Source organism: Debaryomyces hansenii, assembly GCF_000006445.2.
Source record: "Debaryomyces hansenii CBS767 chromosome F complete sequence".
Classification (NCBI taxonomy): domain Eukaryota; kingdom Fungi; phylum Ascomycota; class Pichiomycetes; order Serinales; family Debaryomycetaceae; genus Debaryomyces; species Debaryomyces hansenii.
In genome coordinates, this window is record NC_006048.2 from 733,909 (window position 1) to 761,659 (window position 27,751).

General features: G+C 36.7%; 18 protein-coding genes across 18 annotated transcripts; 6 read left to right on the forward strand and 12 right to left on the reverse strand. All coding sequences in view use genetic code 12, as the record gives it.

Annotated features, from left to right (window-relative positions):
* Positions 1-666: 666 nt before the first annotated feature.
* Positions 667-1,341, reverse strand: DEHA2F08492g (DEHA2F08492p; the record flags this gene model as incomplete). The annotated part of the gene is made up of 1 exon (XM_460731.1): positions 667-1,341. The coding sequence occupies one exon, from the start codon at positions 1,339-1,341 to the stop codon at positions 667-669; it is 675 nt and encodes a 224-aa protein (XP_460731.1).
* Positions 1,342-1,714: 373 nt separating this feature from the next.
* On the reverse strand, positions 1,715-2,977 carry DEHA2F08514g (DEHA2F08514p; the record flags this gene model as incomplete). The annotated part of the gene is made up of 1 exon (XM_460732.1): positions 1,715-2,977. The coding sequence occupies one exon, from the start codon at positions 2,975-2,977 to the stop codon at positions 1,715-1,717; it is 1,263 nt and encodes a 420-aa protein (XP_460732.1).
* A 473-nt stretch (positions 2,978-3,450) lies between these two features.
* Positions 3,451-4,299, reverse strand: DEHA2F08536g (DEHA2F08536p; the record flags this gene model as incomplete). Its single annotated transcript, XM_460733.1, has 1 exon — positions 3,451-4,299. One exon carries the CDS (start codon positions 4,297-4,299, stop codon positions 3,451-3,453), a length of 849 nt encoding a protein of 282 aa, XP_460733.2.
* Positions 4,300-5,204: 905 nt separating this feature from the next.
* On the forward strand, positions 5,205-6,797 carry DEHA2F08558g (DEHA2F08558p; the record flags this gene model as incomplete). Its single annotated transcript, XM_460734.1, has 1 exon — positions 5,205-6,797. The coding sequence occupies one exon, from the start codon at positions 5,205-5,207 to the stop codon at positions 6,795-6,797; it is 1,593 nt and encodes a 530-aa protein (XP_460734.2).
* A 216-nt stretch (positions 6,798-7,013) lies between these two features.
* DEHA2F08580g (DEHA2F08580p) lies at positions 7,014-8,225 on the reverse strand (the record flags this gene model as incomplete). The annotated part of the gene is made up of 1 exon (XM_460735.2): positions 7,014-8,225. One exon carries the CDS (start codon positions 8,223-8,225, stop codon positions 7,014-7,016), a length of 1,212 nt encoding a protein of 403 aa, XP_460735.1.
* A 218-nt stretch (positions 8,226-8,443) lies between these two features.
* DEHA2F08602g (DEHA2F08602p) lies at positions 8,444-11,377 on the reverse strand (the record flags this gene model as incomplete). Its single annotated transcript, XM_460736.1, has 1 exon — positions 8,444-11,377. The coding sequence occupies one exon, from the start codon at positions 11,375-11,377 to the stop codon at positions 8,444-8,446; it is 2,934 nt and encodes a 977-aa protein (XP_460736.2).
* A 456-nt stretch (positions 11,378-11,833) lies between these two features.
* DEHA2F08624g (DEHA2F08624p) lies at positions 11,834-14,065 on the forward strand (the record flags this gene model as incomplete). The annotated part of the gene is made up of 1 exon (XM_460737.1): positions 11,834-14,065. One exon carries the CDS (start codon positions 11,834-11,836, stop codon positions 14,063-14,065), a length of 2,232 nt encoding a protein of 743 aa, XP_460737.2.
* A 161-nt stretch (positions 14,066-14,226) lies between these two features.
* Positions 14,227-14,793, forward strand: DEHA2F08646g (DEHA2F08646p; the record flags this gene model as incomplete). Its single annotated transcript, XM_460738.1, has 1 exon — positions 14,227-14,793. One exon carries the CDS (start codon positions 14,227-14,229, stop codon positions 14,791-14,793), a length of 567 nt encoding a protein of 188 aa, XP_460738.2.
* Positions 14,794-15,075: 282 nt separating this feature from the next.
* DEHA2F08668g (DEHA2F08668p) lies at positions 15,076-16,086 on the forward strand (the record flags this gene model as incomplete). The annotated part of the gene is made up of 1 exon (XM_460739.1): positions 15,076-16,086. One exon carries the CDS (start codon positions 15,076-15,078, stop codon positions 16,084-16,086), a length of 1,011 nt encoding a protein of 336 aa, XP_460739.2.
* A 60-nt stretch (positions 16,087-16,146) lies between these two features.
* Positions 16,147-17,760, reverse strand: DEHA2F08690g (DEHA2F08690p; the record flags this gene model as incomplete). The annotated part of the gene is made up of 1 exon (XM_460740.1): positions 16,147-17,760. One exon carries the CDS (start codon positions 17,758-17,760, stop codon positions 16,147-16,149), a length of 1,614 nt encoding a protein of 537 aa, XP_460740.2.
* Positions 17,761-17,873: 113 nt separating this feature from the next.
* Positions 17,874-19,079, reverse strand: DEHA2F08712g (DEHA2F08712p; the record flags this gene model as incomplete). The annotated part of the gene is made up of 1 exon (XM_460741.1): positions 17,874-19,079. The coding sequence occupies one exon, from the start codon at positions 19,077-19,079 to the stop codon at positions 17,874-17,876; it is 1,206 nt and encodes a 401-aa protein (XP_460741.1).
* Positions 19,080-19,408: 329 nt separating this feature from the next.
* On the forward strand, positions 19,409-20,065 carry DEHA2F08734g (DEHA2F08734p; the record flags this gene model as incomplete). Its single annotated transcript, XM_460742.2, has 1 exon — positions 19,409-20,065. The coding sequence occupies one exon, from the start codon at positions 19,409-19,411 to the stop codon at positions 20,063-20,065; it is 657 nt and encodes a 218-aa protein (XP_460742.2).
* Positions 20,066-20,350: 285 nt separating this feature from the next.
* DEHA2F08756g (DEHA2F08756p) lies at positions 20,351-21,580 on the reverse strand (the record flags this gene model as incomplete). The annotated part of the gene is made up of 1 exon (XM_460743.1): positions 20,351-21,580. The coding sequence occupies one exon, from the start codon at positions 21,578-21,580 to the stop codon at positions 20,351-20,353; it is 1,230 nt and encodes a 409-aa protein (XP_460743.2).
* A 340-nt stretch (positions 21,581-21,920) lies between these two features.
* Positions 21,921-22,025, forward strand: DEHA2F08778g (DEHA2F08778p; the record flags this gene model as incomplete). Its single annotated transcript, XM_002770733.1, has 1 exon — positions 21,921-22,025. The coding sequence occupies one exon, from the start codon at positions 21,921-21,923 to the stop codon at positions 22,023-22,025; it is 105 nt and encodes a 34-aa protein (XP_002770779.1).
* A 464-nt stretch (positions 22,026-22,489) lies between these two features.
* DEHA2F08800g (DEHA2F08800p) lies at positions 22,490-23,341 on the reverse strand (the record flags this gene model as incomplete). Its single annotated transcript, XM_002770734.1, has 1 exon — positions 22,490-23,341. The coding sequence occupies one exon, from the start codon at positions 23,339-23,341 to the stop codon at positions 22,490-22,492; it is 852 nt and encodes a 283-aa protein (XP_002770780.1).
* A 126-nt stretch (positions 23,342-23,467) lies between these two features.
* Positions 23,468-24,439, reverse strand: DEHA2F08822g (DEHA2F08822p; the record flags this gene model as incomplete). The annotated part of the gene is made up of 1 exon (XM_002770735.1): positions 23,468-24,439. One exon carries the CDS (start codon positions 24,437-24,439, stop codon positions 23,468-23,470), a length of 972 nt encoding a protein of 323 aa, XP_002770781.1.
* A 372-nt stretch (positions 24,440-24,811) lies between these two features.
* Positions 24,812-26,230, reverse strand: DEHA2F08844g (DEHA2F08844p; the record flags this gene model as incomplete). Its single annotated transcript, XM_460746.1, has 1 exon — positions 24,812-26,230. One exon carries the CDS (start codon positions 26,228-26,230, stop codon positions 24,812-24,814), a length of 1,419 nt encoding a protein of 472 aa, XP_460746.2.
* A 234-nt stretch (positions 26,231-26,464) lies between these two features.
* Positions 26,465-27,604, reverse strand: DEHA2F08866g (DEHA2F08866p; the record flags this gene model as incomplete). Its single annotated transcript, XM_002770736.1, has 1 exon — positions 26,465-27,604. One exon carries the CDS (start codon positions 27,602-27,604, stop codon positions 26,465-26,467), a length of 1,140 nt encoding a protein of 379 aa, XP_002770782.1.
* Between the last annotated feature and the right edge of the window lie 147 nt (positions 27,605-27,751).

Below are 27,751 nucleotides of genomic sequence, written 5' to 3' on the forward strand. Positions count from 1 at the left end.
AACTATTTTCAATAATTCGATGAATAATTACTTGTAATCACTTAGTATATCAATCCTTTCGAAGGTTATGATGCTTGTATTTAAGTATTTAAAATTTTTTTGCAAATCTGTTACTACATTTTTAACAATCGCTTTGAGCGATATCGTGTTGTATTTATATCATTGCAGCTTAAGCCAAATTTTTTTAAGACTGCGATTTTGTGTAATATGAGGTTTTTAATCTATATCAGTGGGTAATCAGCGTAACAATACATAATACAAGTATAGCAAACTTACCTACGTTGCATATATAGCTAGATCTATTCTATACATTAATTATGTGAGTGGCCATTTTTTTTAAATGTAGACATAAACAATATGGCATTCAAATTAAAGTCCAATATACTTGTAATAGCAAGGGAATCAGTGAGCACGCGTATATTACATTGGTCATGTCAACTTGAGTTTCTCCAAGAAGGAGGAACAGAGAGTAAGAGACTACAAGCGTATATATTTGATGGCATCGTGTATTATTAATGATCATTGGCTAGTATAATGGAGGGACAGCAGGTGTCAGGAACGAGAACCGGGTAACATAACAATATATGCTCCGGGTAACGTAACAAGCCCATCCGCCAAACTGGACATTATATACTAGTCTTGTAAGATATGAACGGCGTGTAAGACCTAGGCAAACTTCTCTTGTCTCTTGCTCTTGACGTTGGTCTTCAATTGATCGACTTCGTCTCTTGTGGCGTTGTATTTGATGTTGGTGTCTTGGTTCATAGGGTTTTCTGGAGACTTTTGGAATTCCTTGAAGATCAAGTTCTTCATTTGTTGCAACCTTAAACCTGGCTCTTCCTTTCTCATTTCCGGAAGTCTCTTTTCTTCGTAGGCGGCGTAGGCAGCCTTGACTCTTCTTTCTGGGTGCTTATCGATGTCCTTAGTTTGAACACCTCCGTCCCTGCCTGTCAAAGCCAATGCTGATAAGGCATCATCAATACCACTGGCACTCAATTCTGGAGTATCCTTGTTATCGCTCAAGAAATCGTCGATCTTACCTGTTCTTCTTGAGGCAACCTTGGCTGCACCTCTTTGTTTGGCAGAAAGTGGTTTAGCAGGTAATGATGCTTCCTCTGCCTTTAATAAGGCCTCTCTTTCATTCTTCTTACGAGCAGCTTCATCCTTCTTGAACTTTTCGTCTTCCTTCTTCTTATTTGCCTTTTTGGAACCTTGTTCCCATTCACCGGCTTCTTGTTCTTCTAATACAGCTTCTTGAGCTTGCTTCTTTTTGTTGGCATTTTCGGCCTTTTTAGCATTTCCTGCAACCTTCTTGGTGTTTTCGACTCCCTTCTTAGCCATTGTTAATTATGTTTATCTTTCAAAAGAATAGTCTAACAGGAGAAATGGAAATATTCGAATCTAACTTCGTCGAATTTTGATCCGATTAGCGGAATAACCTCACGTGAGCCGGTTTTGATTGCAAAAAAAATCTACTTTACATCCTACAATAAACAGTAATAAGATAAATGTATAATTTCAAAATATTTTAAGTAAAAAAATAAGAACTAAATACTCTACTTTTCACTATTTGTATGATTTTCAATAAAAACCTCTTAAATCACCAATATATTCACTATACTGGATATGACCCTAAGAATTTGACATTGGAACTACCAATTTATTTCAAATGACAAATGATATGCTGGTTTTAGTCAGGGAAATCATGAGTAGTTTAACCTGACTTTTGCTTCTTAGAAACTGGTTCCTCGGTAACGTCTTTGTCACCTTCAGCTTGTGGCTTTAATAACGGAGTAGACAAATCAGCATGGAAATCTTTGATGATAGAATCAACGTCATCAATATTTAATTGTCTAACATCACCCATTATCTTAATCTTAGTAGTGACTTCTTTACATTGGTCGTCAGTTAAGTGCAAGTTCAATTGATCGACTCTTGATTTGATTGCATTCCAACCAGTTAATCTGTTAGCGAAATGAATATATCTAGTCAAACCGAAATCTGAAGGGTTTAAAATTTCATATGTAGATGGGTTGGCTAAAATGGCCTTAGCATGGATACCGGCCTTGTGAGTGAAGGCACAGAAACCAGTGATTGGGTTGTTGAAAGGAACGTTGACTTGAACGGCATCAGCAACCAAATTCTCTAAGTCTCTTAATTTGTGTAACTTATACTTGGATAAAACGTAGTCTCTGTCGGCAGTGATCATTCTTGCCATTAAAGCACCTAATGGAGTAATACCATTTCTTTCACCAATACCTAAGACAGAAACATCAATCAACTTAGCACCAGCTTCTAAAGCGGTGTAAGCGTTAGCAATAGCACAACCAGTATCGTTGTGGAAATGACATTCAATATCACATGAAACAACGGATTTCAAGGTCTTAACTAATTCGTAAACTTGTCTTGGGTTGGCACAACCAACAGTATCAGCAATACCGACTCTATTAACACCGATTTTATCAACAGTTCTATAGATGTTCAACAAATCAACGATATCAGATCTGAAGGAATCTTCGGATGAAAATCTAATTTCAATACCTTTAGATTTGACGAACTCAATCACTTCAATAGCAGATTGAGCAATGTAGTTCATGTCTTTACCATGTGAGTATTGTCTTAAGAATTGGGAAGTACCAATAACAACATCAACACCGTCAACACCAGTTTCAACGGCAACTCTAGCATCGTCCATATGACATCTAATATGGGTCAAAATCTTGGCTTTTAAACCTAATTTACAAATGGCTTCACAATCACTTCTACTTTGTTCAGAAGCAACTGGGGAAGTCAATTCAATATAGTCAACACCGAAGTCATCTAATGCTTTAGCAATTTCGATTTTCTTCTCGGTACTGAAGAAAGCGTTGGCGAATTGTTCACCTTCTCTTAAAGTAGATTCGATAACTTCGAATTTGTTAACATTCGATAAGAAGTCGGATGGATTTGGACCATATGGATTCGATTGAATGGACATTATTATTTAATATGGAAGTATTTTGATTAAAACTTGTTTCTGATTTAACAAAAGAATAAGTACTTTTACCTTAGTAATATATTGCTGAAAAATTTTTATGACTAAACACAGAATAAAAAAAAGTGAGTAAGAATTAATCGGAGTATATGAGTCAGAATTACATATGCCGAAGCCTATTCTACTAATTTTACAATTTTCTTATATAAAAGACCATCATAGTATAGTTCATAGAATTCTACTTGTATATCGTTCATCTCTTACATGTTAAACGTAGTATTGTATTACGTGTAGCTATATTTACCCTAATCAGTACAATTTGGACCCCAGTTGGATGAGTCATAATCAAGAATCAAAAATTATTGCGCTTCGAATCTCATGCGAAAGAAAAAGCAAGCAAAATTGAACTAAAAGAATATATTCTTAACTATATAATTACAAATTTAAAATACACAGTAAACAACAGAGCATAAATACTAAATAGGGTTTGTGACCATTTTAACGAAACGGAATATTTCCAGTTTTAATTTGAGCAAATCAATATTCTTCACAACCAATTTCCCATTCATTCTGGTAACTATAGTCTTAACAATTGTGTTAATCTCACCATTAGACATGCCACTTATGGCAGACCAGTTCTTCGTAATCTTTTCTCTTGACAAGGCTAACTTGAAGCAACCGACAATCAATTTTTTTAAACAGAAGTCCATCTCATTGTAGTTCGCAAAATTGTTGGACTGGTTCAAGTACCTCAACAAGTAAATGATATCCATGTATCGGAACAAGTAGATTATGCCTTTCATGAATAAAGGCAACGATAATTGCAATCGATTGGTTAAAATAAGCAAAAACCTGTCCAACGGGACCTCGGATGAGTTTGGGACTGGTGGGTATTGGGGTGGGAATGAGTTGGTAATCTTGGTAGCGATGTACTTCACAACGATAGTCATCAATTGATTCCTTTCGTTTCTGAACTGCTCTTTTGTCAACTCCTGCTTTTCGCTGTTTACTTCCGGTTCTTGGACCAGCAACTTCATGTCTCGTTTGACCTGTTCGGCTGCGATAGAAGCCTTCACGTTCACATCGCTTTCGTGGCCATTCACAGACTGAGTGCTGCAATCTTCTCCGTCTGATACGTCTTCGCTGTCGGAAACAAGCAAAGGCACATCCTCAACATCATCGTTATTTATCAATTTCTGTGTGGTCGATGTATTTTCCACATACTGGTTAACTTGTAAAATGTCATCCATCGGATACGGCTTCAAAATGGTGTTCGTAGAAATGGTAGACTTGGATGAATAATCATTATCAACAATGGTAATCATTTTTAAACTCTTATTCTTTATTAATCGTAGAACTTCGGATTTCCAGTTGACTAAAAAAAGCGTTCAATAGATTAAATGTGATTTTGGCAAATATCAAACAAACAATAACCTTGTTGCTTTATCTCTTTATAAAACCGTGTAAAGCAACCAAAATATAATATATCAAACTGTACAAAAAGGTAAATGTATAACTACTCAATAATTATACATTAAAAAATCATCTTCGAAATACTGATACTATACTGTGGAATTAAACTTAAAATAATCAATTATAATGTAAATTATGGAATTTTATATCAGAATCTAATCAGTTGATGATCAAAATTTATCTGAATTAATGTTGAAATATTAAATTACCAGTTTGATAGATATTCTATACACCTTTTATATTATATCGTGGCACTAGAAAAGAAGTAAAATATATCCTAGATTCTTAAGTGCACTCGATGAGGATTGAAGGTTGACTCATTCTGAAATTTTTTTAGGGGAGCCGAGCACCGGCAGTGAGACTTTCACGTTTATAAGGCATTTTAATTTTTCCTATACCTGGCTATACACTAACGGCGCAAACGGTTGTCTGGAATTCCAGATATATCAGACCAAGACGGGTCCTATCTGGAATGTAGTTATAGAGCGTAAAATGTATATTTATATATGGCAAGTAGACAAGTAGACAAGTAGACAAGTTAGTTAATAGGTATATAGATTGTCCTGCACACTGGCCGATCCCAGATACATTAGTGTTAAATCAACGTCTGATGATTAGAAGTATAAGCAGTTAATTGAACGGATTCTACTATAAACTTCAGATTTTTGAGTAGTTGTGTTGGTACAAGCATTCTTAAACGATTATTGTGTATCTTTCAATCAACCATTAGTAGACGGGCCGGTAGATAATTTTATCCATGAGTGAATCCGACAACAACAAATTGACGCCGACTATTATTAACGATATGCGGGTGCCTACTCCTAGTACAGCTAGTAGAACATACAAGGATGCAATTAATGCATTGAACACGTTACAATCGAATTTTGCGTCCATAGAGGCCATCAAAAAGTTGGGGCCAGATGTGAATAAGAATGAGATGTCTATTAGAGAGGTTTACGAGTATACCAGAAGGTTGGGGTATCAGCCCAAAGACTTCAATCGAATGAATCTCATTCACGTCACTGGTACTAAGGGTAAAGGGTCTACATGTGCATTCGCCGAGTCTATTTTGAGCCAATATAGATCGACTAATAGTGGACCAATCAATAAGATTGGGCTATTTACATCACCCCACTTGAAGACGGTCAGAGAAAGAATCAGAATCGACGGTAGTCCGATTAATGAGTTGAAGTTTACAAAGTACTTTTTCGAAGTGTGGGATAAATTGTCTACCACGGAATCTTCAGCGACAGAATTTCCAACTTTGCAACCTAGTAACGTTGTCAAACCTATGTATTTCAAATACTTGACCATTTTGTCATTCCATGTATTCATGTCAGAAGGAGTGGATACTGCTATTTATGAAGTTGGTGTGGGTGGTCAATATGACTCTACGAATATAATTGACGCACCAACGGTAGTTGGTATTTCGAGTTTGGGTATCGACCATACGTTTATGTTGGGCAATACAATTGACTCGATTACCTGGAACAAAACTGGTATATTCAAGAAAGGCTGTCCAGCTGTCGTAAGTGATCAACTAGAGTACCCTGAGTCATTAGATGTCATCAAAGAAAGAGCTACCGAACTAGGTGTGTCTAGATTAGAAATTGTAGACACAAATTATTTACCGCCCAACGTCAAGCTAGGTTTGGCTGGAGATTTTCAAAGACTGAATGCTGCGTTGGCCATCAAATTGGCAACAATCCATTTGCAGAAGTTAGGTGTACCATCAAACGAGTTGCCTGACTTCGATAACAGTAATACCTTGCCCGATAAGTTTTTAAAGGGGTTATCTGACACACAATGGAGTGGCCGGTGTCAATTGATTGAAAAAGAAGGTATTAATTGGTATATTGATGGTGCCCATACTCTTGAGTCCATAAATGTTGCATCGTCTTGGTTCAAATATACTGTTAATACAAAGCATCAACCTAATAAGGGGTTGAAGATTCTCTTATTTAATCAGCAAAACAGAGAGAATGCAAATGATTTGTTAAGAAAATTATACGGGAATGTTAGTTCTAGCGAATTTAAATTTGATCATGTTATTTTTACGACCAACATTACGTGGTCTGATGGCAATTACAATAGCGATTTAGTTTCTTTAAATAGCTCCAAGGAGCAAGTAGATAAGTTGATTATTCAAAAAGAATTAGCAGAAGTTTGGAGTAAGTTAGATCAGAAGAATGGTTATAATTCTCGAAAGCATATTTTTCACGACATTGAAACAAGCGTTAACTTTATCAAGAGTTTGACGCATGATTCACCTGTCATTGATGTGTTCGTATGTGGCTCATTACATTTAGTGGGTGGATTTTTAGTGGTGCTTGATAATGAAAGAGACTAATAGATCATTTATTGCTTGTTTCGGGATTGTTTTCTCGATTAATATATTAATTAATTTATATTTATGAGTGATTGTATAATAAAAAAATATAAAAAGGAAGAAAAGCAAACTAATATAACATCATGTACATAAATATAGCAAGAATTCAGAAGAATTCTCTAGTCAGTATACATTATAATCAACTAGAATCAAACTAAATACAGGTTCTAGTTCCAATTAATTATTATTATTGTTAACGATATTTTCTCTCGAGGTATTTACGATATCGTCAATATTGGCCAACGAATTTTTCCAATCCACCAAAGCATTCTTCACATTTTCCCAATTTTTAGAAATACTTTCTTCATCACCAGCTATGATAAATCTATGAACTCTGGTTAAGTAGAATGTTTGGTCTAATTGGTTCAATTTACCTTCAATAACACCCGCTTTAATGGAATTGATTAATAATGCTTCAAAACCTTCAGCGGATGAGGCTAATGCGGTTGGAATTTCATTGTAGTTGAAAACATTCTTGTTATCATTGTCGATGAAGAATTTCCCTAATGCCAAGATTCTTGATTTTTGTTCAACATCCTCACTTGATAAACCAGACGAAGAAGGAACGGATGTGATTAATTCACCTCTAGTGTATTTAGTAAAGAGCGATACTAATTCATCACTGGAATTTTCCTTTAAGGCACTAGCCACAGTATTGTTGACTAAAAACGAAACATCCGTAGTAGATGACAATAAAGCAAACTTAATTAATTTATGTAATTCATTTAAGTTTAATGTGTGTTTTGATGTGAAGGATTTAATCAATTGTAATGATTTGTAAGACTTTTTGTCATCCAAGTTAATAAATTTCCAGAAGATAGATTTAATTTCTTCATCAGTGGCATTGGCCTGGGTCAACCATAAAACTAAGCTGTTACCAATTGGCCCTTGGATTAAACTGTAGTCAATATTTGAGGCTTCAACAATGCTTAAAATTGTTGTCAATATATGAATTCTGTTTGACGAGGTTTCTGGCAAGAAATTGAAGAAAGTGTTTAAAATGGATAAGATAGTAGTTGACTTAATAGATTTTCTGTCTCTCAATAATGGTTGTTTTGTTGGGTTACATTCAATTAAATTTTGAATAATTTGGGAATCTTTGTTTAAAACCTTTTCAAATGATCCTTCAAGTTGAGATAAAATGTAAGTAATCAAATTAAATGTAGGTTCGAATTCTCTGTCTGATAACTTAGTTAAGTTAGATGCCGTTGAAGTTTCATAGATTTTCTTAATTAAACCTGGTTTGTCAATTATTTCCTTACTCTGGTCATTGAAAAAAGATTGTAAAGTTTTGGAAAGTTCAACTGATTCATTAACAGAATCAATAATCTGACCATATTCCTTAACGGAATCTTTTAATTCGTTATCAACAACTATAACAGCAGGCATAATATTGTACTAAAATGTTGATACTATTCAAGTTTAAATTATCTTCCTTTAATCAAGCACTCGTTGTTCAGATTAAAAAAATTTTCGATATTTCAATCCTGATTAGAAGAGGTGTGTACGCACCCTTTTAAAGTGAAATATATATTCGAACATAATATTACAATAATGATATACTCATATAATTATATAAGTATGTATGTATATACATGTATGACTGTCTAGTTTTCATCTTCTTCCTCTTCATTGATAATAAAATTGGCTTGATACATATTTTTCCCATTCATAGGGCCTATAGCAGTATTATTGTTTTTATTCCAAACTGAATTATCATCTATCAGTTGCATGTTTCTATAATTTACATCGTTGTTTTCCTGTTGATTAGCTTTAGAAGGCCAGGTTGTTTTCACAGAAAACTTTGAGCTATATGGCTGTTCCTGGATATTATTAATTGGTTTATTCTTCAGCTTGAGTTTATTAAACTTATTTGGTATTGGTGGAGAATGAGATCTTGTGGTAGCTTCATTGTCATTGAGAAATTGATATGGTTGAGGTACGCTATTAATCTTATTAATAGAAGGTATTGAGTTTTGAGAAGCAGTGTTTCTTGAATGGCGCAAAAGTTTTGAATTAACGAACGTCATTTTCTTGGGTGGTGGCGTTCCGTCTGGAGACGATGGTCTATTAGGCACAGGCGATAAGCTAGAATTAATATCGCTCGCTAGGTCTGTCATCGGAACTGTGGGTACTGGCGATGCAAATAAGTGACCATTCATGGTGGCATTCTTTCTGGACTGGGAATAACTTTCCTCCGACGAATTACTAGACAAACGTGATAACGATCTTTTCTGATGATGAGACTTGGCAGGAGCAGAATTTGATCCCGTGGCAGCGGTCGATGTAGACATTATTGAAATATCCGACGATAATGTTCGCCTATAACTTGGCCGTTTTTTAGTAACTGATGATCCTGAAGTTGGCGTCATCACAGACGAATGCCTTTGAGGGAAATCTTGTTGAAAATTATCCAAAGACGACTCGTAAATACCATCCTCGTCATACTCTTCTTCATCCATGGTATCTGTTTCGCCAAGAAGATCAGTTTCGGACATCATGGTTGAGAGTTGACTCAAATGGCTTAATTGACTTGCCTGGGATACAACTGATGAAGGTCTTGTTTTTAAATATTTCGACGACATAGGATAATTCTCCAGTGTTGGAGTGGCTTGTCTATTTGGTGATTCAAATACCGAGTCTTCCATATTATTATCCATTTCCTGAATTAAGTCATTCTTCGCTTCGATTTCATTCTCATTATTAGGTATCAGATTTTCATTGACAAGCGTTGTATCTTGTGTCTCAATTATAGGGACTATATTCCTGTTTATTTCGTTCAAATTAGTCTTAGGACTAGGGGAACTGCCATTACTGATTAATGGAATTTTTTCGCCGTTGCCATATTGGGGTTCTGTTGGCTTCGTCGTATTCTCTCTTGCTGTTTCGAGACCATTATTATTCTTATTTTTTTTCCAAAACTGAAGCCTGTTTAAGATTTTGGCGTTCTTAATCTTCTTCTTCAGGTTCTCGCTCCCTGTTGTAGAACTTAGCGTAGTCGTGGCATTTGAAGGTCTTCTTTTCATTTCACTTTGGTTAAAGGTAACTATTTTTGAGAGTGGTACTTCGATATTACTATCGGTTCCTTCAAGTATTGAGTTAGGTGTATAGTCATGGTCTAAATTAGAAACTGTTTTGCTCATTCGTTGCCCTGTTAAGGAATTTCTATTCAGCTCAGAGCCACGGGGTTTCTTGTATGGATCGCTGAATTCAATGGATTTTCGTGATCCAATCTTGGAGAGATTTGTCCTGCTAATGCTATTCCTGTTCGAACTTAAACTTAAACTTGAAATAATTCTTTCTAGCGGTTGAGAGCCACTTCCTTGCTCAGATAAAGAAAGAGCACTCTTTACTTTTTTACGAGAATTTATCAACGACTTTTTTGCTTCGTTATACTTTCTTTTCTTCTCTCTATAATGTTTCTTCTTCTTAGTAAATTCTCTAACTAAGGATAACTCATAAAAAGCTGTTAGTGGATTTTTTTCACCATTCAATACATCTTGTTGGAGCTGAATAATATCAATGTTTAATTTATCCAATTTCCTCATTAAATTTCGGTCCATCTTTGATTGGAATGGTTGCATCTCGGAACTATAGTGTTGACTTATTGAAAGAATTGATTCTTGGTCATTATAGAAAGAAGATCTATTGTTCTTCTCAGAAGTTTTATTACTGATATCGATCAAAAATGACGAGTTTGATATGTCACTTAGCCCAGGACGTGCACGCGGATCCTTGGAAAGCATCTTTCGTAAAAGTTCAATCGCATCTTGCGGAATTGAGTCTCTATAGAGTGGCTCTTCGTTGATTATCTTGTATTTTGTTTTCAAATCATCATCTTCATCGAATGGCATTTCACCATAAAGCATGGTGAATAAAATGACACCTAAAGACCAAATGTCAATTGCAAAACCCGAATATGGCTGATTCTTAATTAGCTCTGGGGCCATATAAACAGTTGTGCCACAAACTGTGGAAAGAAATTGACGTTTCACCGGGTTAAATTCTCGAACAAATCCAAAGTCAGTTAATTTAACAATTGACCTCTTAGAATCTGCCAATAGTATATTCTCCAATTTCAAATCTCTATGTGCTAGGTTAAGAGAATGCACATATTTTACTCCGGTTATTATTTGGTTGAACAAGTTTTGAGTTTCATGATATTCGAGTCTTCGTTTTTCATATATGTAGTAAAACAATTCACTTCCTTCACAATACTCGAGTGCCATCCACAAGTGTCTTTCCGATTTTATTACTTCATACAATTTCACAATATTCTTATGTTGTAATTGTCTATGGTAGTATACTTCTCTCACAATATTTGGATCGTCAATCAAACCACACTTCAACACCACTTGCACGTTCAAAAGAACATGATTAGCCAAATAAACCTTTCCAAAAGCGCCCTCGCCTATTTCCTTAATAATTTGATAGTTTCCTATCTGGGTAACTTCGGGAGATGTGATTTGTAAATAGAATTGGTTGAACTGAGCAGCAAGTCGAGCTTTGGTATTCTGGTCGCTCACTCTTGACCCATTCATCAATACTTGTTAATATTTTGCTTTTTTAGTAATATTTTTTGATATCGGTCCGAGTAAACTTAATTCTCTTCATTCAATGTGTTGGTAGTGTTGTATATTTGAATCCACACTTATTCCACGATCTATATCGGATTATAAATATTAATGCCGGTCTTCTCAATATTGTTTAAAACGAGGGTCCAACTTGCCCATTAACTTGAATTATCGGTATGATAATTTACTGACAAGTTCTTTAAATCAAGGATTGTAATAATTTGTAGCTCGAGCAAAATACTGTAGCTTATATTAATGTAAAGTTCAGATTGATAAGGTGTTTGGACAAGACCGAAAGAAGCTAGCCGTACTAATAATCACCCTCAAGTCACGAGCACATCACCAAAAATCTTCAGATTCTAACTAAATATCTACTTCTTTTAACTAACTTTAAGGTAGCATATTGATTGAAAGAATAAGACTATGAGTAGCCGATTGGCGACAATACGAAGTATTGGTATTGCCCCAAAAATTTTGGGTAGGTGTATAAAACAGTTCAGTACGTCGTATCTTTTGAAGAACGCCAATGTGCTGAACAACCTCAATAAGTCATCGAACGCTTGGGAAAATATATTCAAGCAGATAAACCAAACGAAACCCCCAAATACGAATATAACTAATGACTTAGAACCGTTCGATCAGTTAAAAGAAGTTGTAAAGAAGCCTTTATGGCAGATATACTGGAAGCTAGTTAACCGAGAGTTCGAACCGCCATTTTCTAATATGAACAATCTTGATAATGATAGGGTTAACAGCCTTATTTGGACATTTACAGAGAAATTAATGTTGCAGTTTGAAATATATTTACATAATCCACTAAACTGCAGGCCAATACCTGATATTAAGCTCGTTGACTATATTAATCCGAAAATCTGCAATATAACGCAGATCATATATCTGATTAACAATGACATGATGCCATCTCAACTTCCACGATTCTATGGCTATAATACCAAGATAGAGTGTTTAAATAACATATTATCGAAGTTGATATATAAGGAATATGTCGAATCATCTTTAACGCATATTAAGCAACAAGACTCATTAGTAGACCTTTCGAATCCAGCGGAATGGTTTCCAGAAGCGAGAAAGATGAAGCGTAAATTTATTATGCATGTAGGACCAACTAATAGCGGTAAAACATATAATTCCTTGCGGAAGTTGGCTAAGGCAAAATCAGGGTATTATGCTGGTCCATTAAGATTATTAGCCAGAGAAATCTATGAGCGATTTCATGATCAAGGCATAAAGTGTAATTTAATAACCGGGGAAGAAGTTATCCCATCTATTGACTCATTCGGAAAAATAAGTGAAATTTCATCTGGAACAATAGAAATGATTCCAAGCCATAAGAAAATGGATATTTGTATAATTGATGAAATTCAAATGATCGCAGATCCTAGAAGAGGTGAAGCTTGGACTAATGCTGTATTGGGTGTCCAGGCGAAGGAAATTCATATGTGTGGTGAAGAAAGTGCTGTTCCGTTAATATTAAAGTTAGCTAAAATCACAGGTGACGAAGTTGAAATTAATAAATATAATAGATTAGGAAAATTGACTGTTTCTGATAAGGAAGTTAGCAATTTCAAAAATCTTCAAAAAGGTGATTGTGTTATTGCATTTTCTAAAAGGAAAATTTTGGAATTGAAATGTGAGATTGAAAGATCAACTAACTTAAAGGTCGGGGTTATTTATGGGGCATTACCACCGGAAATCAGATCTAAAGAAGCAAATGGTTTCAATAGTGGTCAATACGACGTCTTAGTAGCCTCCGATGCTGTTGGAATGGGTCTTAATTTGAAAATTAAAAGAATCGTCTTTTTTGCTACTAAAAAATTTAATGGCAATGAAACTATTCCACTTACTGCATCTGAAACAAAGCAGATAGCCGGAAGGGCTGGTAGGTTCAGTAAAGATGAAGGAGAGCTGGAGGGATTTGTTACCGCTATGTATAAAAAGGATCTTATCTTCTTAAAGAAGATGATGAATGAACCGATCCAAAATTTATCAAAGGCCTGTACTTGGCCAACAGACAAAGTTTGGACGTATTATATGAGTAAATTTCCAAAGTATACTTCTTTTTATGACATTTTAGCACAATTTGAGAAAGAAACAAGTAGCCTTGAAATGGAAAACTTTTTCCTTACTGCCCTAGATTCGAGATATGAGATCTTAAATTTATTCTTAAGAAATGATTTGTACAAGAAAACCACTATCGAAGATCAATTGAGGTTAAGTTTGGCCCCTGTTAATATCAATATGTCGTCACCATTAGTGGTTGATACAGCATTCAAATTTTTTCAGAACATAACAAAGTGTGAGACCAAAAATATCTTTGATTTCAACTTCTTGCATACTGAAATCTTAAAAAGACGTCCAAAATTTACTGCGACCACTGAACTGACTGTGCAGACTTTACAGAGTCTTGAAGAAAATCACAAATTGGTCTTAATATTCTTATGGCTAAGCCAAAGATGGCCAACATTGTTTGTTGATAAAGAAAGTGCTACTGAAACCAAAACATTAATTGAAAAGCGTATCAGCGAAGAACTACTTAATCTCAGAAGATTAATTAAGCATTCTCGTTCAGCTGGTGTTGAGCCAAGAAGATCCAATCCGAAGGGCTTTAAATTTCGTGCTAACCAACAAAAATGAATCACCCCAATTATTGAACCCATAGATAATGTATATAACCCGCACCCCCACTTTTGAAAATTTAATCCCCCAATTCCCCCAAACTTCGGAAAATACTTAAACGTTAGTTTTTCCTTGTTCGATAGTATAGACTAGTGATATACAAAGATAGATATAATACAATGACAACTACTCCAAATACTGTGATAGTCGTAGGTGGGCCAGCAGGTACTGGTAAAACTACAATTGCAGAATTGTTAGCAACCCACTTTCAGTGTCCATTCATAGAAGGTGATGCACTTCACCCACCCCAAAACATATCCAAAATGTCTGAGGGTATACCATTAACCGATGAAGACAGGTGGGATTGGCTCAAGGAACTTACTCGGGCTTCTGTTGGACAATGCATTGATTCCACCAACAAGTCAAATATTGCAATTGTTTCATGCTCGATTCTTAAAAAGATATATCGTGAATATATTAAACAATGCTCTGGAGAAAGCCTGGCCGGTGAGATTCAATTCAAGTTTGTTTTCTTACACACTACGTTAGAACATTTATTCGAGAGAGTTCAAAATAGACCGGGACACTTCATGAAATCTGATATGGTCAGTTCACAATACTCCATCATGGAAATTCCATGCGATGATGAGTTGCTTGAAAACGGTGGAGAAGCATTACCGGTTGACACAACTAATAAGTCGCCACAAGAAATATATAAAGAAGTTGTATCGTCATTAAAGTTATGATTCACTAAAATTTTAGAGTTTGTATTTGATCTGTCTGTAGACTTTTTTTTTTTTCATGAATAACTCAGAATTCATTGTTCATAGACATAATATACAAAGACACTGTTCGAAGTATTTTCGTTAGAACTTCAATTCGACGTAGCAAGAACGAATATAGAAAAAATTGTGTGTGTGTGACTATCGCAATTATTCAGATAATAAATTTTCAGTTCCAATTAAAGATAGAGGGATCCTTATACGTTCAGTAGTAACAACTCGTATTGAATACTAATTAGGATTCCTATGACTAGTTTTGACCCTGAATCGATATCCTATTTCAACCCAAATGTGGATAGGCGGGTTGCGTTAATTACTGGAGGTAATAGCGGTGTTGGGTGGTATACTGTGTTACATCTTTACCTCCACGGATATATTGTTTACATCGCAGCTAGAAGTAAGACGAGGGTGAACACTTCTATAAATGAGCTTAAAGAAGAGGCTATGGTTATAAGGCTGAAATATACTTCACAGCAATCATCCAATGAACGATTTTTGGGGGAATTATACTTCTTGGATATTGACCTATTAAGCTTATCATCGGTCCTAAATGCAGTTAAAACGTTCAAGTCCAGAGAGAAGCATTTAAATATATTAATTAACAATGCTAGTGTGATGGCCTTGCCTTATTCTATAACAAAGGACGGGTTTGAAATTCAAATGCAAACTAACTACATATCACCTTTTCTATTAACTACTAAACTCTTACCGCTTTTAGAAAGCTCGAGTGAATTATTTCCAAAAAGTGGTCCACCAAAGATTATTTACTTGAGTTCCATTGGCCATCAATTAGCTTTCAAGTATTTCAATTTGAATTCCACGTTTAATTACAGACCAAATATTGTGTTCACCTGGTTTAGATATGGCTTGGCGAAGACATGCGGCATTCACTTTATGAAAATGCTTGCCTTGAGGAATCCAAAGATATTATGTATGTCTGTGCATCCCGGATTCGTTATGAATACTAATTTGTTCTCATATTGGACTCGGTTACCCATTATAGGTATACTATTTTGGTGTTTGTTTCAAATTTTTGGATTTTTGTTCGGTGTCTCTAGCGAACAAGGTTCTTATGCTACTGTTAGATGTTGTCTTGATCCTAAATTATCTCTTGAAGAAGATAATGGAAAATATTTTGCAACTAACGGTGCTGAAGCGGAGCCATCAAAGATTGCTAGAAATATGAATTTCGCTGCTAGAACTTGGATATGGACCGTTCAGGAATTAAGTGAACGAAAAATCAGTATTCCAAATTAGAAATCTTTGCATTATAATTTAACCCTATTTCTAATTCTATCTATCATATATATTATTGCATTATTCTTTCCGTTTATTTTGTTGTTGTGATATAACCTGTTGTAAAAGTACTGAGCCAGGGCCGATATCTGTATTAATACTCTTGAATAAATTCGTCAAACCATCAATATTATTATTACCATTCAACTTCTGTAGAAACTGTTTGATATATTTTTCTTCCTCGTCATCAACATCTCCATCCTCATCCCCATATTCGGCATCAATTTCGTCATTTTCTTCGCCATCATCATATTCTGTTGACGTATCTGTTTGATAGTCACTATCATTACTATATTCTTTAAAATCCTTAAATTTTCTCTTCGTATTCGTAGGCAAATCAGTATTCCGAAAACCGTCTATATCTTTATCTGATAATTTCAACGCATCCTTTAAAAAAAACTCAAAAAAGTCATCTTCATCAATTTCAATATCATTTATCTTACTATTTTCAGGTTCGTCTTGTCCTCTGTCTGCCGTTTCTTCATTACTACTTGCATTATCTATACCGTCCAATCCCGCAGTCGTATCCTTGAAAAACTCATTAAATCTGTCAATTAATGCAGATTCGTTGAAATCAGATGAAACATCGGCTTCATTCATATTCTCAAACTGTTGAAATATTTCAGTATTTTCAGGAACACGATCAGCAAGTCTTCCACATTCTATAAGTATGTCCTGAATAACGCTTCTCGACAAATTTGACCGCTTACTTGCTTGTCTGGGTAAGCAATCACTCAGTCTCATGATATTATCTACCCCTATCGTTAGAATCTTGGAAACCAATAGTCCGAAATCATAATCCAGGGCATTGGTAGTTTGTAGTTCTAATTGTTTAAATTTCATTAAATTCAAACTCAAAAATGGTATTCCAATTTTCGTAGGTATGAACAGATCATTCTGAATAGATTTTAAATTCTGACTGGGAGATAATGATTCTTTCACAAACTCATTAATTGATTGTGATATTAAATATGGTTTGTCTGCAAATATTTGTATTACTTGACTCGGTAATGAAGTTTCAAGGTCATAGATTGTGTCAATCAAAAACGATTCATTTATTTTAGATAACTTGTCTTTTAAATGATCTGCAACTGCTGGATACTTTCGGAAATTTCCATCAAGAAGCTCCTCTAATGCCTCTTCTAATGTCAAATTATTTAGCTCTTGGTTTGGATTAATAATTAGGACAGTTTTGTCATTTATCCAAGCCCTGTTTAGGGAATTATTAGGCTCCAACCAAGTCGGTATCAAATCGGAACTTTCAACCAAAATGAATTCAAAGTCTGATGAATCCCATAGGTGGATATATAAGTCTGGATAAAAGGTCAGAAACTCCCATAATAGATTGGTCAATAACCATTCATCGTTTAGACATTCTTGATATATAAACTCTCCGTATATATAGCTTATTTGCTTGTGTTTGTATTGTTGGAATACTGGAGGTGAATGGAACCATGGATAGTATTCTACGAAGGGATCCAAAAATTCTTTTAAATGTGCATGAATTTTTTCGATTTCATCAAAATTTACATTAAGCAAAGTAAATGATAACGTTTCCTTTTCAAATATTAGTTGATTATTCAATTCATCAAGGTTATAACTATCCCATATATAACTGGGATCGAGCGAAGTCATTGATGATAATAGATTATGAACATTATATATTCAACTAAATAAATGAATCGAAAATGATCATCGCGATTAAATATAATGTAGTATCAAATTCCTATATAACGAACTTAGACTATTTATAATTTGGAGTCATGGTCAAATCTTTCAATAATGATAGAAGATGCACCACCACCACCATTACAGACACCGGCGACACCAATTTTACCACCTTCTTGAGCCAAGACTGATAATAAGGTGACAACAATTCTGGCACCAGAACAACCTAATGGGTGACCTAAGGCGACAGCACCACCGTAAACATTCAATTTCTTAGATGGAATGTTACAGATCTTAGCGTTAGCTAAACCAACGACTGAAAAGGCTTCGTTTAATTCAAAGAAGTCAATATCGTCCATGGAGAGGTTGGCGTGTTTCAAAGCCTTTGGAATTGCCAAGGATGGAGCAATTGTGAAATCAATTGGAGCTCTGGCGGCTTCACCCCAACCAGAAATTTTAGCCAAAGGCTTCAAGTTCAATTCCTTCAATTTCTTTTCAGAGACCAAGATAACAGCAGCACCACCGTCGTTCAACGAAGATGCATTTGGAGCAGTAACGGTACCATTTTCCTTTTGGAAGACAGCTCTAGCAGATCTCAATCTAGGTTCGTCGAAGTTCTTAATTTCTTCGTCGTTAGCGACAACCACATCTGGCTTGCCTCTCTTACCTGGGATGGTAACAGGTGCGATTTCGTTATCGAACTTACCGGCATTTTGTGCGTCCGCAGCCTTGGTGTATGAACCGATAGCGAAGTTGTCTTGGTCGTCTCTGGTGAAGCTATGGTCCTTGGCACATTTTTCAGCAGCAACACCCATCAACTTGTTTTCATACACATCCAACAACCCGTCCTTTTGAACCCCATCAACCATAACCGCGTCACCGTATCTGGCACCACCTCTAGCAGATGGCACGTAGTATGGTGTGTTCGACATAGATTCAGCACCACCAGCGACAACGATATCCGCAGTACCGGTCAAAATAGTTTGCGCTCCCAAAATAATCGACTTCATACCCGAGGCACAAACCTTATTAACCGTGGTGGCCACAATCGATTCTGGTAACCCAGCTTTTAAAGCAACTTGCCTAGCTGGAGCTTGACCAACGTTAGCTTGTAAGACACCACCAAATATGATTTCTTCAACATCTTCTGCCTTAATTTGTGGAACCTTCTTCAAAGCGGCATGAACAGCATGTGATCCTAAATCTGAATATGTTAACGATGATAATCCCCCTTGAAATGCACCGATTGGAGTACGAGCAGTAGAAACGATATAGACTGAAGACATTTGTTTAGTAGTATTAGTTTGTTAAATAAAATACGAATGATTCCTATTTCTTGTAGAAAGAATCTAAATATTTTCAATTTTTATATCTTTGTAAACGAGTGTACGAGAAATTGACGTTGTCTGTCGCGCAATTATTGGTTGGGGTTCTTTACATGTTAACCGGTACTACCCAGGGAGATAGCTGACAGGTTAATTCGCTATATAACACGGCTATTCGGTACATACTCTAAAGTCAGTGGAAAAACAGTATGATTAGGATAACAAAACAGTTACCGAGGATGGTTCAACCATTGTCAATACTCAGATATAGGGGGATGATGTCTAAGCAAATGCACCAAAGCCCGGTGGTTAGTCTATTCAGAAAGAACAAGAAGGTAGAGAAGGTAATTAGTGGTGGTAGTAGTGTAGGTGGGGGTGTGGGTGACGGTTTAAGTGGAAGTGTATCTCACAATCAGGTAAGTAATGGTAATGAAAATATGTCGGTGGAAAAGCATCCTATTTTGAAGAGGATGCCCAAATTCATGTTACCATATACTAAAAATTTTATCCATGCACCGGTATCGCACGTCACAGCATTTTTAATACTTCATGAGTTATCGGCGATCGTGCCTTTGGTTGGGATCTGGTACGTGTTCCACAAGTACCAGTGGTCGATTCCGTTGGACCTCCCATCATGGGCCATCGACAAGGGGACGCACATAATCGACAAATCAATGGCTCAATTTGATTTCCGAAACTTCTCATTCCAGGAGAAGGCTAACTTTATCATGGAGGGGGCATATGCATATGTTATTGTCAAAGGGTTGTTTCCCGTGAGAATCATATTCAGTGTTTTGTCCATGCCTTGGTTTGCAAAGTATTTCGTCATCCCGTTCACACGTATGTTCAGCTTCAGAAAGAAGAAACAGCCTAAAGTACCAGAGGTTGAGTCGAAAAAGGAAGGAAGTGAGATCACCCAGAAGAAAGTGACCAAACCAAGATTGTAAATAGGAGGACAATAAATTGCGAGAATTACTTAATCTTATCGATAAAGTTAATAGGCTACAAAAGGTTAATGGCTTACTGCCTGGATTATGTTCCATAAAATGTATTGTACGATGCATCTAAAATAGTTCCAGATAAAAGTAATCATTTATGCGGGATAAATAATTAACCTATGTAGTTTATCTATAGTATATAATACATAATAATTAAATTATTAATGGGATTGGTAGAGGTACCGTTGGGAGTTAATCTATAACTCGTACCATAAACCGCGAGAGCGACCATGACTAATCCAAAGTGACTTTTAATTCTTCACTTGTCAAAGGTCTGAAGGATTGTAAATCACCACTCGACAATTTCAAGCTATCCAAGGCAAATTCAGGAATCAAGATGTGGTTCAACAGCGGGTCGACCGACAATTCACGATCGTCGAAATCGAACAATTGCGGTAAGTCCCTGATATCAGGCTGATTGTTGAACAACTGATAATTGGCGTTATTGTGATGGTTTAAGTTTCCACCGGTGGAATTTTGATGATATTGCTTGGAAAATAATTTTCTATAATTTGGTAGTTTTGTAGTCTGATTTCTTAACTCGTTAAAATATGGATCGGCCAATGCAGTGATGCACGAGATTCTTTCGTGAGGCGAATATTGTAACACCTTAATTAAAAATTGGATGCAATCGTTCGACATTTTCTTGAAAATTTTTTGTAATGGGATAGGCTTAATCTGAGGAAACTTGTGCTCCATGTAGTTGGGGTTCATGTTCTTGATCTGGTCTTTCGACGGCGTACCCAAGATCTTGATAATCTCGACTAACTGGTCAATACCCAGCTCGCCGGGGAACAATGGCTGGCCCAAGATCAATTCAGCCATGACACATCCTGCCGACCACACATCGATCTTGGTGGTGTAGTTGGTTGCACCAAAGATCAATTCGGGAGCCCTGTAGTATCTCGAGCAAATATACGACACGTTAGGTTCTGCTGGATTCAAGATCTTGGCCGAGCCAAAGTCGCACAATTTCAACTCACCCGTCTCGGGGTTAATCAACAAGTTCTGAGGCTTGATGTCCCGATGACAGATTCCCTGAGAATGGATGTAATTCAACGCCCGCAACATCTGGTATGTGTACAACTTCACTTCTAACAGCGGCATCGACAACCGCTTCGACACATAATAATGGCTCGCCTTGTACAATGTTTCTGGCACAAACTCCAAAATCAAGTTAAGGTACAACTCACTCTTGTCGTTGTTCGTGTAAAAATAGTACTTCAAGTCCACAATATTGCGGTGATGTACCAACTTCATGATCTGCAACTCTCTGTTCTTAAACCGCTTGTCTTGCAACACCCGCTTGATAGCCGCTATCTCGTTAGATGGCAAGATCTGCGTCTCGAACACAACTCCAAATGACCCATGGCCCACCATCTGCGATTGGGTATACTGGATCGTCTGTAACTCACCGGTGTGTCCGTTATTCACATTTTCGGTTATGACCTCTATTTTTGACATGTCGTTAGTAATTCGATTCCCGTCTCAATGGTATTATAATTATTATATTATTATCACTATTTCAGTTGAATGTTCGATCTATGGAATTGGTTATGCTTGTCACTCAGATGGTTCTTCTGTGGCTCTTTTATGGTGTATTCAATGCTATAATTTGCTTTTCCAAAAGACTACTGATTCGACGTCAACGGTAAATAGTGAAATAATGATGATTATATTTGGTTGATCTACTATGGAAGGTCACGCATTTGCCAACTTGTGTTGAATGAGCTTTGAGGAGTATTGGTTGTGGGCACGACACGACACTATTTCACGAGTAACTTGCTGGCATGGCACCAACGCTATGTTGCTTGCTATTGGACACTGCAGTGCATTGCATCATCAGGACCGACCACCAATGTGTGCTGATAGTTGGACTGATGGTAAGTCCCGCTTCATTCCTCGCTAAACCTGCTCTGGCCAACCCCAGGTTTCGACTGCAGCCTGTCCCTCCGAGACACGACGAATACCGCTGAGCGGCGGACATCGGAGTCGAAGCGAGGATGCGTGTTTGTCGTCGGGCACACACCGCACCTGTCACGGAAGACCATGACGACCTTTTCAATACCCGGCGACGTCATGGAAGAACCATGGAAACCTGGGGTCGACCTGCACACAATGTAGAGTGGTTTTCAGTAGTGTGTTATGCTAAGGTGTAGTGTATGCGTAATGTGGTTGGTTTCTGTTATGGTTATGGTTTATGTTGTGGTGTAGTGTATGTGTAATGTGGTTGGTTTATGTTATGGTTATGTTTATGTTGTGGTGTAACCGTGATTCAGTGCCGTGTTTCTCCGTTGGTTATATGCGTCAATTCTTACAATTCATTCCTCAACTCATTCGTAGTTGTCTCTAATTCGTAGTTATCCATCGTAGTCAAAATATTCTCAAAAAATACATACCTAGATTGTCAGTATACTTCTTGTTCGTCAACTCATTAATCTTCGTCTTAAAGCTGTGCAGCTTGGGTTTCTTGCGGGTCGTTGTCATCGACGACTTCGTCTGGTCGTACGACTTGCTCAACGTCAAATTGTTGTCATCACTCGATTCGTCGTCCAGACGGCCTTTGATAAAATTCATCAACTTTCCCGCAATCGAGTTCTGGCGATGTGTTTTCACCGCACTCGTAGTGGGGTCGTTCTCGATCAATGTCGACTGGTTCGAGTCAAATGGGTTGCGGAAACCCATATCATGCTTGGAGTGATGACGTGAGTATCCTTTTAAGTTCCCTATCGTCGACTTATACTCGTGTTGGGTGGTATCATGTGGCCCCTGGCCGTTCATCACCCCCACGTCTTCGTATGGCATCTGACGGGGTCTCCTCGTGTCCTCGGTGCCCTGTTCTGGCCTCGATGCTCGTCTCTGTGTAGCAGCTCCGTTGCACCATCTATTTGCCACTGGTTCCCGTTTCCTTTGCAAGTTTTCCTGTTCTCTAATTTGTTTTTGCTCCCGCATGTATGCCCGCTTGAGCTCCTTTATCTGCTCCCGTTTCTGCTCCTTGGTCAAGTGATCGTTCGCCTTGGCATAGATGGGCTTATCGGCTATCATTTCCTTAAGATTTGGCGTCGCCAATTCGTTGTGTATAAATTGAGGGTAGTATTTACGTACATGAAACTTTTTCTCCAATTCGTCATAGTCTATATTACGTATAAAATCTTCATCTGTTGGTGGTCCCAACGAGTTTAATGAAAGCTTATTAATTCCTTTGCTAATTATGGTCGACGTCATATTGAAAATATACTATTTTTGCTATACAAAGCCAAAATTCGAATCTTCGCTTGAAATTCTTATAGAAATCATCAATATATATATATGCGGCAGAGGGGAATTGTGGAGAACTTTTTTTTTTTTTGTTCATTCTATACACGTGAGGATTTCTTTAGCAGTAATTCTTTCATTACCCTGATAAACCATCATCCTGTCAAAGATACGTAGCATGTTAGGGTTATCACATCGCGGTAATAGCTTATCACTTGGTACCCGGGGCTTTTCTGTGAATTTGAAACTGTTAAAATGGCTCAGTGGTCGATTAGCATCGGGCCAATAGAGTCGCTTATCAGAAGCATCACTCGTCAGGGGAGTACCAAAGTTCAGAAATATGGAACTGATAAGCGTCAAGTCGTGGAAGTTTCCTTCCTCATCTATACACGATTTTCCGGTTGCTGAATACAACAATGTGAGCATAATACCCAACGACCAGATATCGATGGCTTGCGTGTAGTCCGCCATGCCAAAACACAATTCAGGCGCCTTGAATATGCCGGTGGATACATCTGTGTACTTGGAGTCCATAGGTTCATCAGAGGGGGGGTCTCTCGTATTGTATATAATCCCGAAATCCCCAAGAACCGGAGGCGAGTCTTCGGACTCGAAATACACGTTTGATGGCTTAATATCGCGGTGTATTATACCTTCATCATCATGGAGGTACCTAAGGGTACTGGCTAATGTGGAAATGATGTTCTCTACTTTGCTTGTTGGAAATTCGTTGCGATAGTGGATAATATTATTGGTAGGATCATCGAGGTTGAACTTGACCCGCTTCTTGGTACACATTTTGATCCATTGATCTAGATCGAACAGATAACATGGTGTTACCAATACTATATCATCGCCATGTGTATACAGGTTTATGAATTGTAGTACTCCTTTATTATGTATTCTTTGTAATGTGGTGATCTCCCGCCTTATGTCGTGGGGTTTCATACATAAATCAACATCCACTACCTTCAATGCCACTATATTTTGGCTTTCACGGTCAATTGCTTTATACACGATTGCATTAGGTCCGCTATATATTGTCTCCTTGGTACCGTATTGGTTCATTAGGCAATTACACACTGAAGAGGGCGTAGTAACTTTTTATTATACAAGATTTATGTGTCGCGCAGGGCATCGATTTACTTTCATAGAAACTACAGTACGACTATTGATATTTTGTGCAAGTATTGTATTTACAAACAGCCCACAAAGCAATTCTTACTATAAACTACGTATTGAGGTATTTAAAATTAAGCTTATACATGAAAGATGTTTTAATTTGCTCTACTCTTGTCATTATGCAAAAAAAAAGCCCTGAAAGAAGTGTAAAATTTTCCCTTCTAGTTACTACAGATCTTCTTAATTAGATGTACTTACGATATACTAAATATGGACGATCCAAAGCTTGAGGTCCAGCACTAGTACATATTATCAATCTTACCTCTGTCTCTTTCTTGTCATGTTGTCATCATAACCATGTCTTTTGTTGTTAACATGTTGCAGATTTGATACAATATCGTTTTCATGAGTATATATCCTTCTCTTTGGATATTTTTGGCTTAATCCTTCAAAGGAATTTTCACTCATCTTGGGCAACTCTAAAAAGAACGCATGTGTTAGCGCATCGTCAGCAGTTATCCGTATGGTTGGATCATACTCTAACAAGCACCTTAGCAAATTTAAACATTGTTTGCTGGTTCTTCCAATTAGCTTATACCAACTAATTAAGTTTGGTGGATAAGTATTAGAGAAATGTTGTTGAAATGCTGAATACTCGGGGTATTTAGTGATTGTTGGCCAATTCTTAGTTGTAGGAGTCCCTAGTACTTCAACAATTTTCTGTAATTGATTCTTTTGGAATGGGACCAGTTTCTTATTATTCATGTCTATTTTTGCTTCCTCTCCTTTAAAGATTGGCCGCAATGACAACAATTCCGCTAATATACATCCTACGGCCCACAAATCTATTGAAGGCGTATAATGTCTAGCACCCAATAATAATTCAGGAGCTCTATACCAAATGGTCACAACCACTTTATCTCCGGTGTAGAGACTTTGCAAAGGGTTGTTAAATTTTCTTGCCAAACCCAAGTCACCGATCTTCACCACTCCTGAACTTGACACCATGATATTGGCAGGCTTTAAATCTCTATGAAATATCCAGTTCTTGTGTAGGAATGTGACACCATTTAAGATTTGCCACGTTATTGATTTGATAGTAAAGTCTGGTATTGGTTTAACGTCTGGATGCGAATGATACTGAATAATTTGCAATAAATCATGTTCACAATATTCAAATACCATATAAATGGATTTATTCTCTAGCAATATATCAACAACTTTAGTTATATTCTTATTACTTAGCTCCCGACATAGAGACATTTCTCTGATAGCTGATTGCGATATACCAGTATAATGAATAACCTCATTCCCGTTGATATCATGATTATTCTTATTCAGATGGTTATCGCTTTTGAACTTCTTTATAGCAAATAGTTGATTTTTATCTTCCATCAGTTCATTGTTTGTTTTTTGGAGGCCTGCTTCCTTTTGACCGTTTCCTATGCTTATCACATTATCATTCATTAATGCAGAGTTGGAATTCAGGTTTCCATTCGTTTTAGATTTAGCTTTGTAGACTTTTCCATACGTTCCTGCTGCAATATAACCAATTATTTGGTACTTGGTTAGAACAGATTCTCTTATTAAATCTTTCCTATGTTTATACGGTCCGATAGTTAATATGGCATTCAGTGCCATCAAGGCTGGCTGGGGAATCGTTGGAACGCCATTTTTTGTTCTATTCGAATGTGATGTTATATGATTTGCATTTCCAGGATTATAACCGGAATTCATCGTATTATTTCTTGGGTTATTATTGTAATTGTTTATCCCTATTATGTTTCTATGGCACTAATTGTATTCCCTCTATAGATAAAGCTGTGATGGCCCATTTTCCGGTAGTGCGCATATTCGTCCTACATTTAAAAGCTTTCAATAATTATTTTGCATTAAATTATCTATTATTTAAACATATTTAGTGTCATATTATAAACATTGTATTAATATCTCTTGTTAAACGTCTGTAGCTTAGTGATATACTCTATCGTCACCTTTACCTTCTAATTTTCCTCTAATTTCCTCCATTTTTTGTGTTTGTTCGTTCCACACTTTGACTTCTTCCTCCTTCTTATTATCCCTAACAAACAAGTTGTCATCAGGTCTCCTGTACGATCTTCCTAGTCTATCCCACAAGGTGGTAAATTGACCATAATTGTAGTTGAAATATAAATGGTGAATAGTATGGCAAGCGGTACCATTGACTATTGGATCATTTGACAAGTATTGACCATCGTGAATCATGACTGTCCAGAAGTTAACAAAGGTGAAAAGGAGCAAGTAAGACACCTTATGTAATGGAAAAATCATAGGGTATATGTGGTATGGAAGCGATTGGGCCCAGCCATCAACTGGGTGGAAAGCGTGGGATGCAAAAGGAGTGCAAACAATCCATTTATGGTGAGGTTTATGCAATATTTTGTAGACAGATGGCCAATGTAACCATCTGTGAATAAAATAAATTCCACAATCAGTAAACAAAATGAACAGTGGTACTTGTAACAATATAGCTTTCCAGCCACCAGTAGATGCGTTTACTTCCATGTATAATTTCGAAAACCCTTGCAATTCCATTAAGAAGAATGGAACCGTTAACAACACCATTACCGGGATCGCAGTACTAGCTCTATGTATCTCCAACCAAATTTGATTTTTCAAGTATCTTGGGTGATTAAATATCTTCTTGTCAAAAACTGTGAGATACGACACATAGGCCACACTGAAATATAACAACCACCCAAAGATAGCTGTTATTATAAAAATCGAAAACGCTTGTCTGAACATATTCGTTCTCAAAAGCAACGAGTCGTTGGTGTAATCGTTAAGTGGAAACAATTTTGGCACTTCACCGTACACCTCATCGGTATTCTGAAAAGTTTGTAATTTATTCATTAATGCTCTCAATGGCACATTTAAGTTCGAAGCGGCCGACGCAGATGCTAACGTGCTATTATGGTTTTCATTATAATTCTTATAGAACGAAGAAGTTAATTCATTTACACCTAATTTGCCGATAGAATCCGAAATCGTCGTATTCAACGACTTCGGTAACAACGACGAATACGTCTTATCTAAAAGATAATAGTCAAAAATCTCTAGCACAATATCCATAGCTAATAAACTTGTATTTTAAACTATAATTTGCAAAATTGCTAGTGAAAGTATGTCAATATCTCTAGTAGTTAGCGAAATAAAATCGTCTGTTATTTTAAATAGAATATATATTTCACGTCCCTCGTTTAGAAAAAAAATTAAACG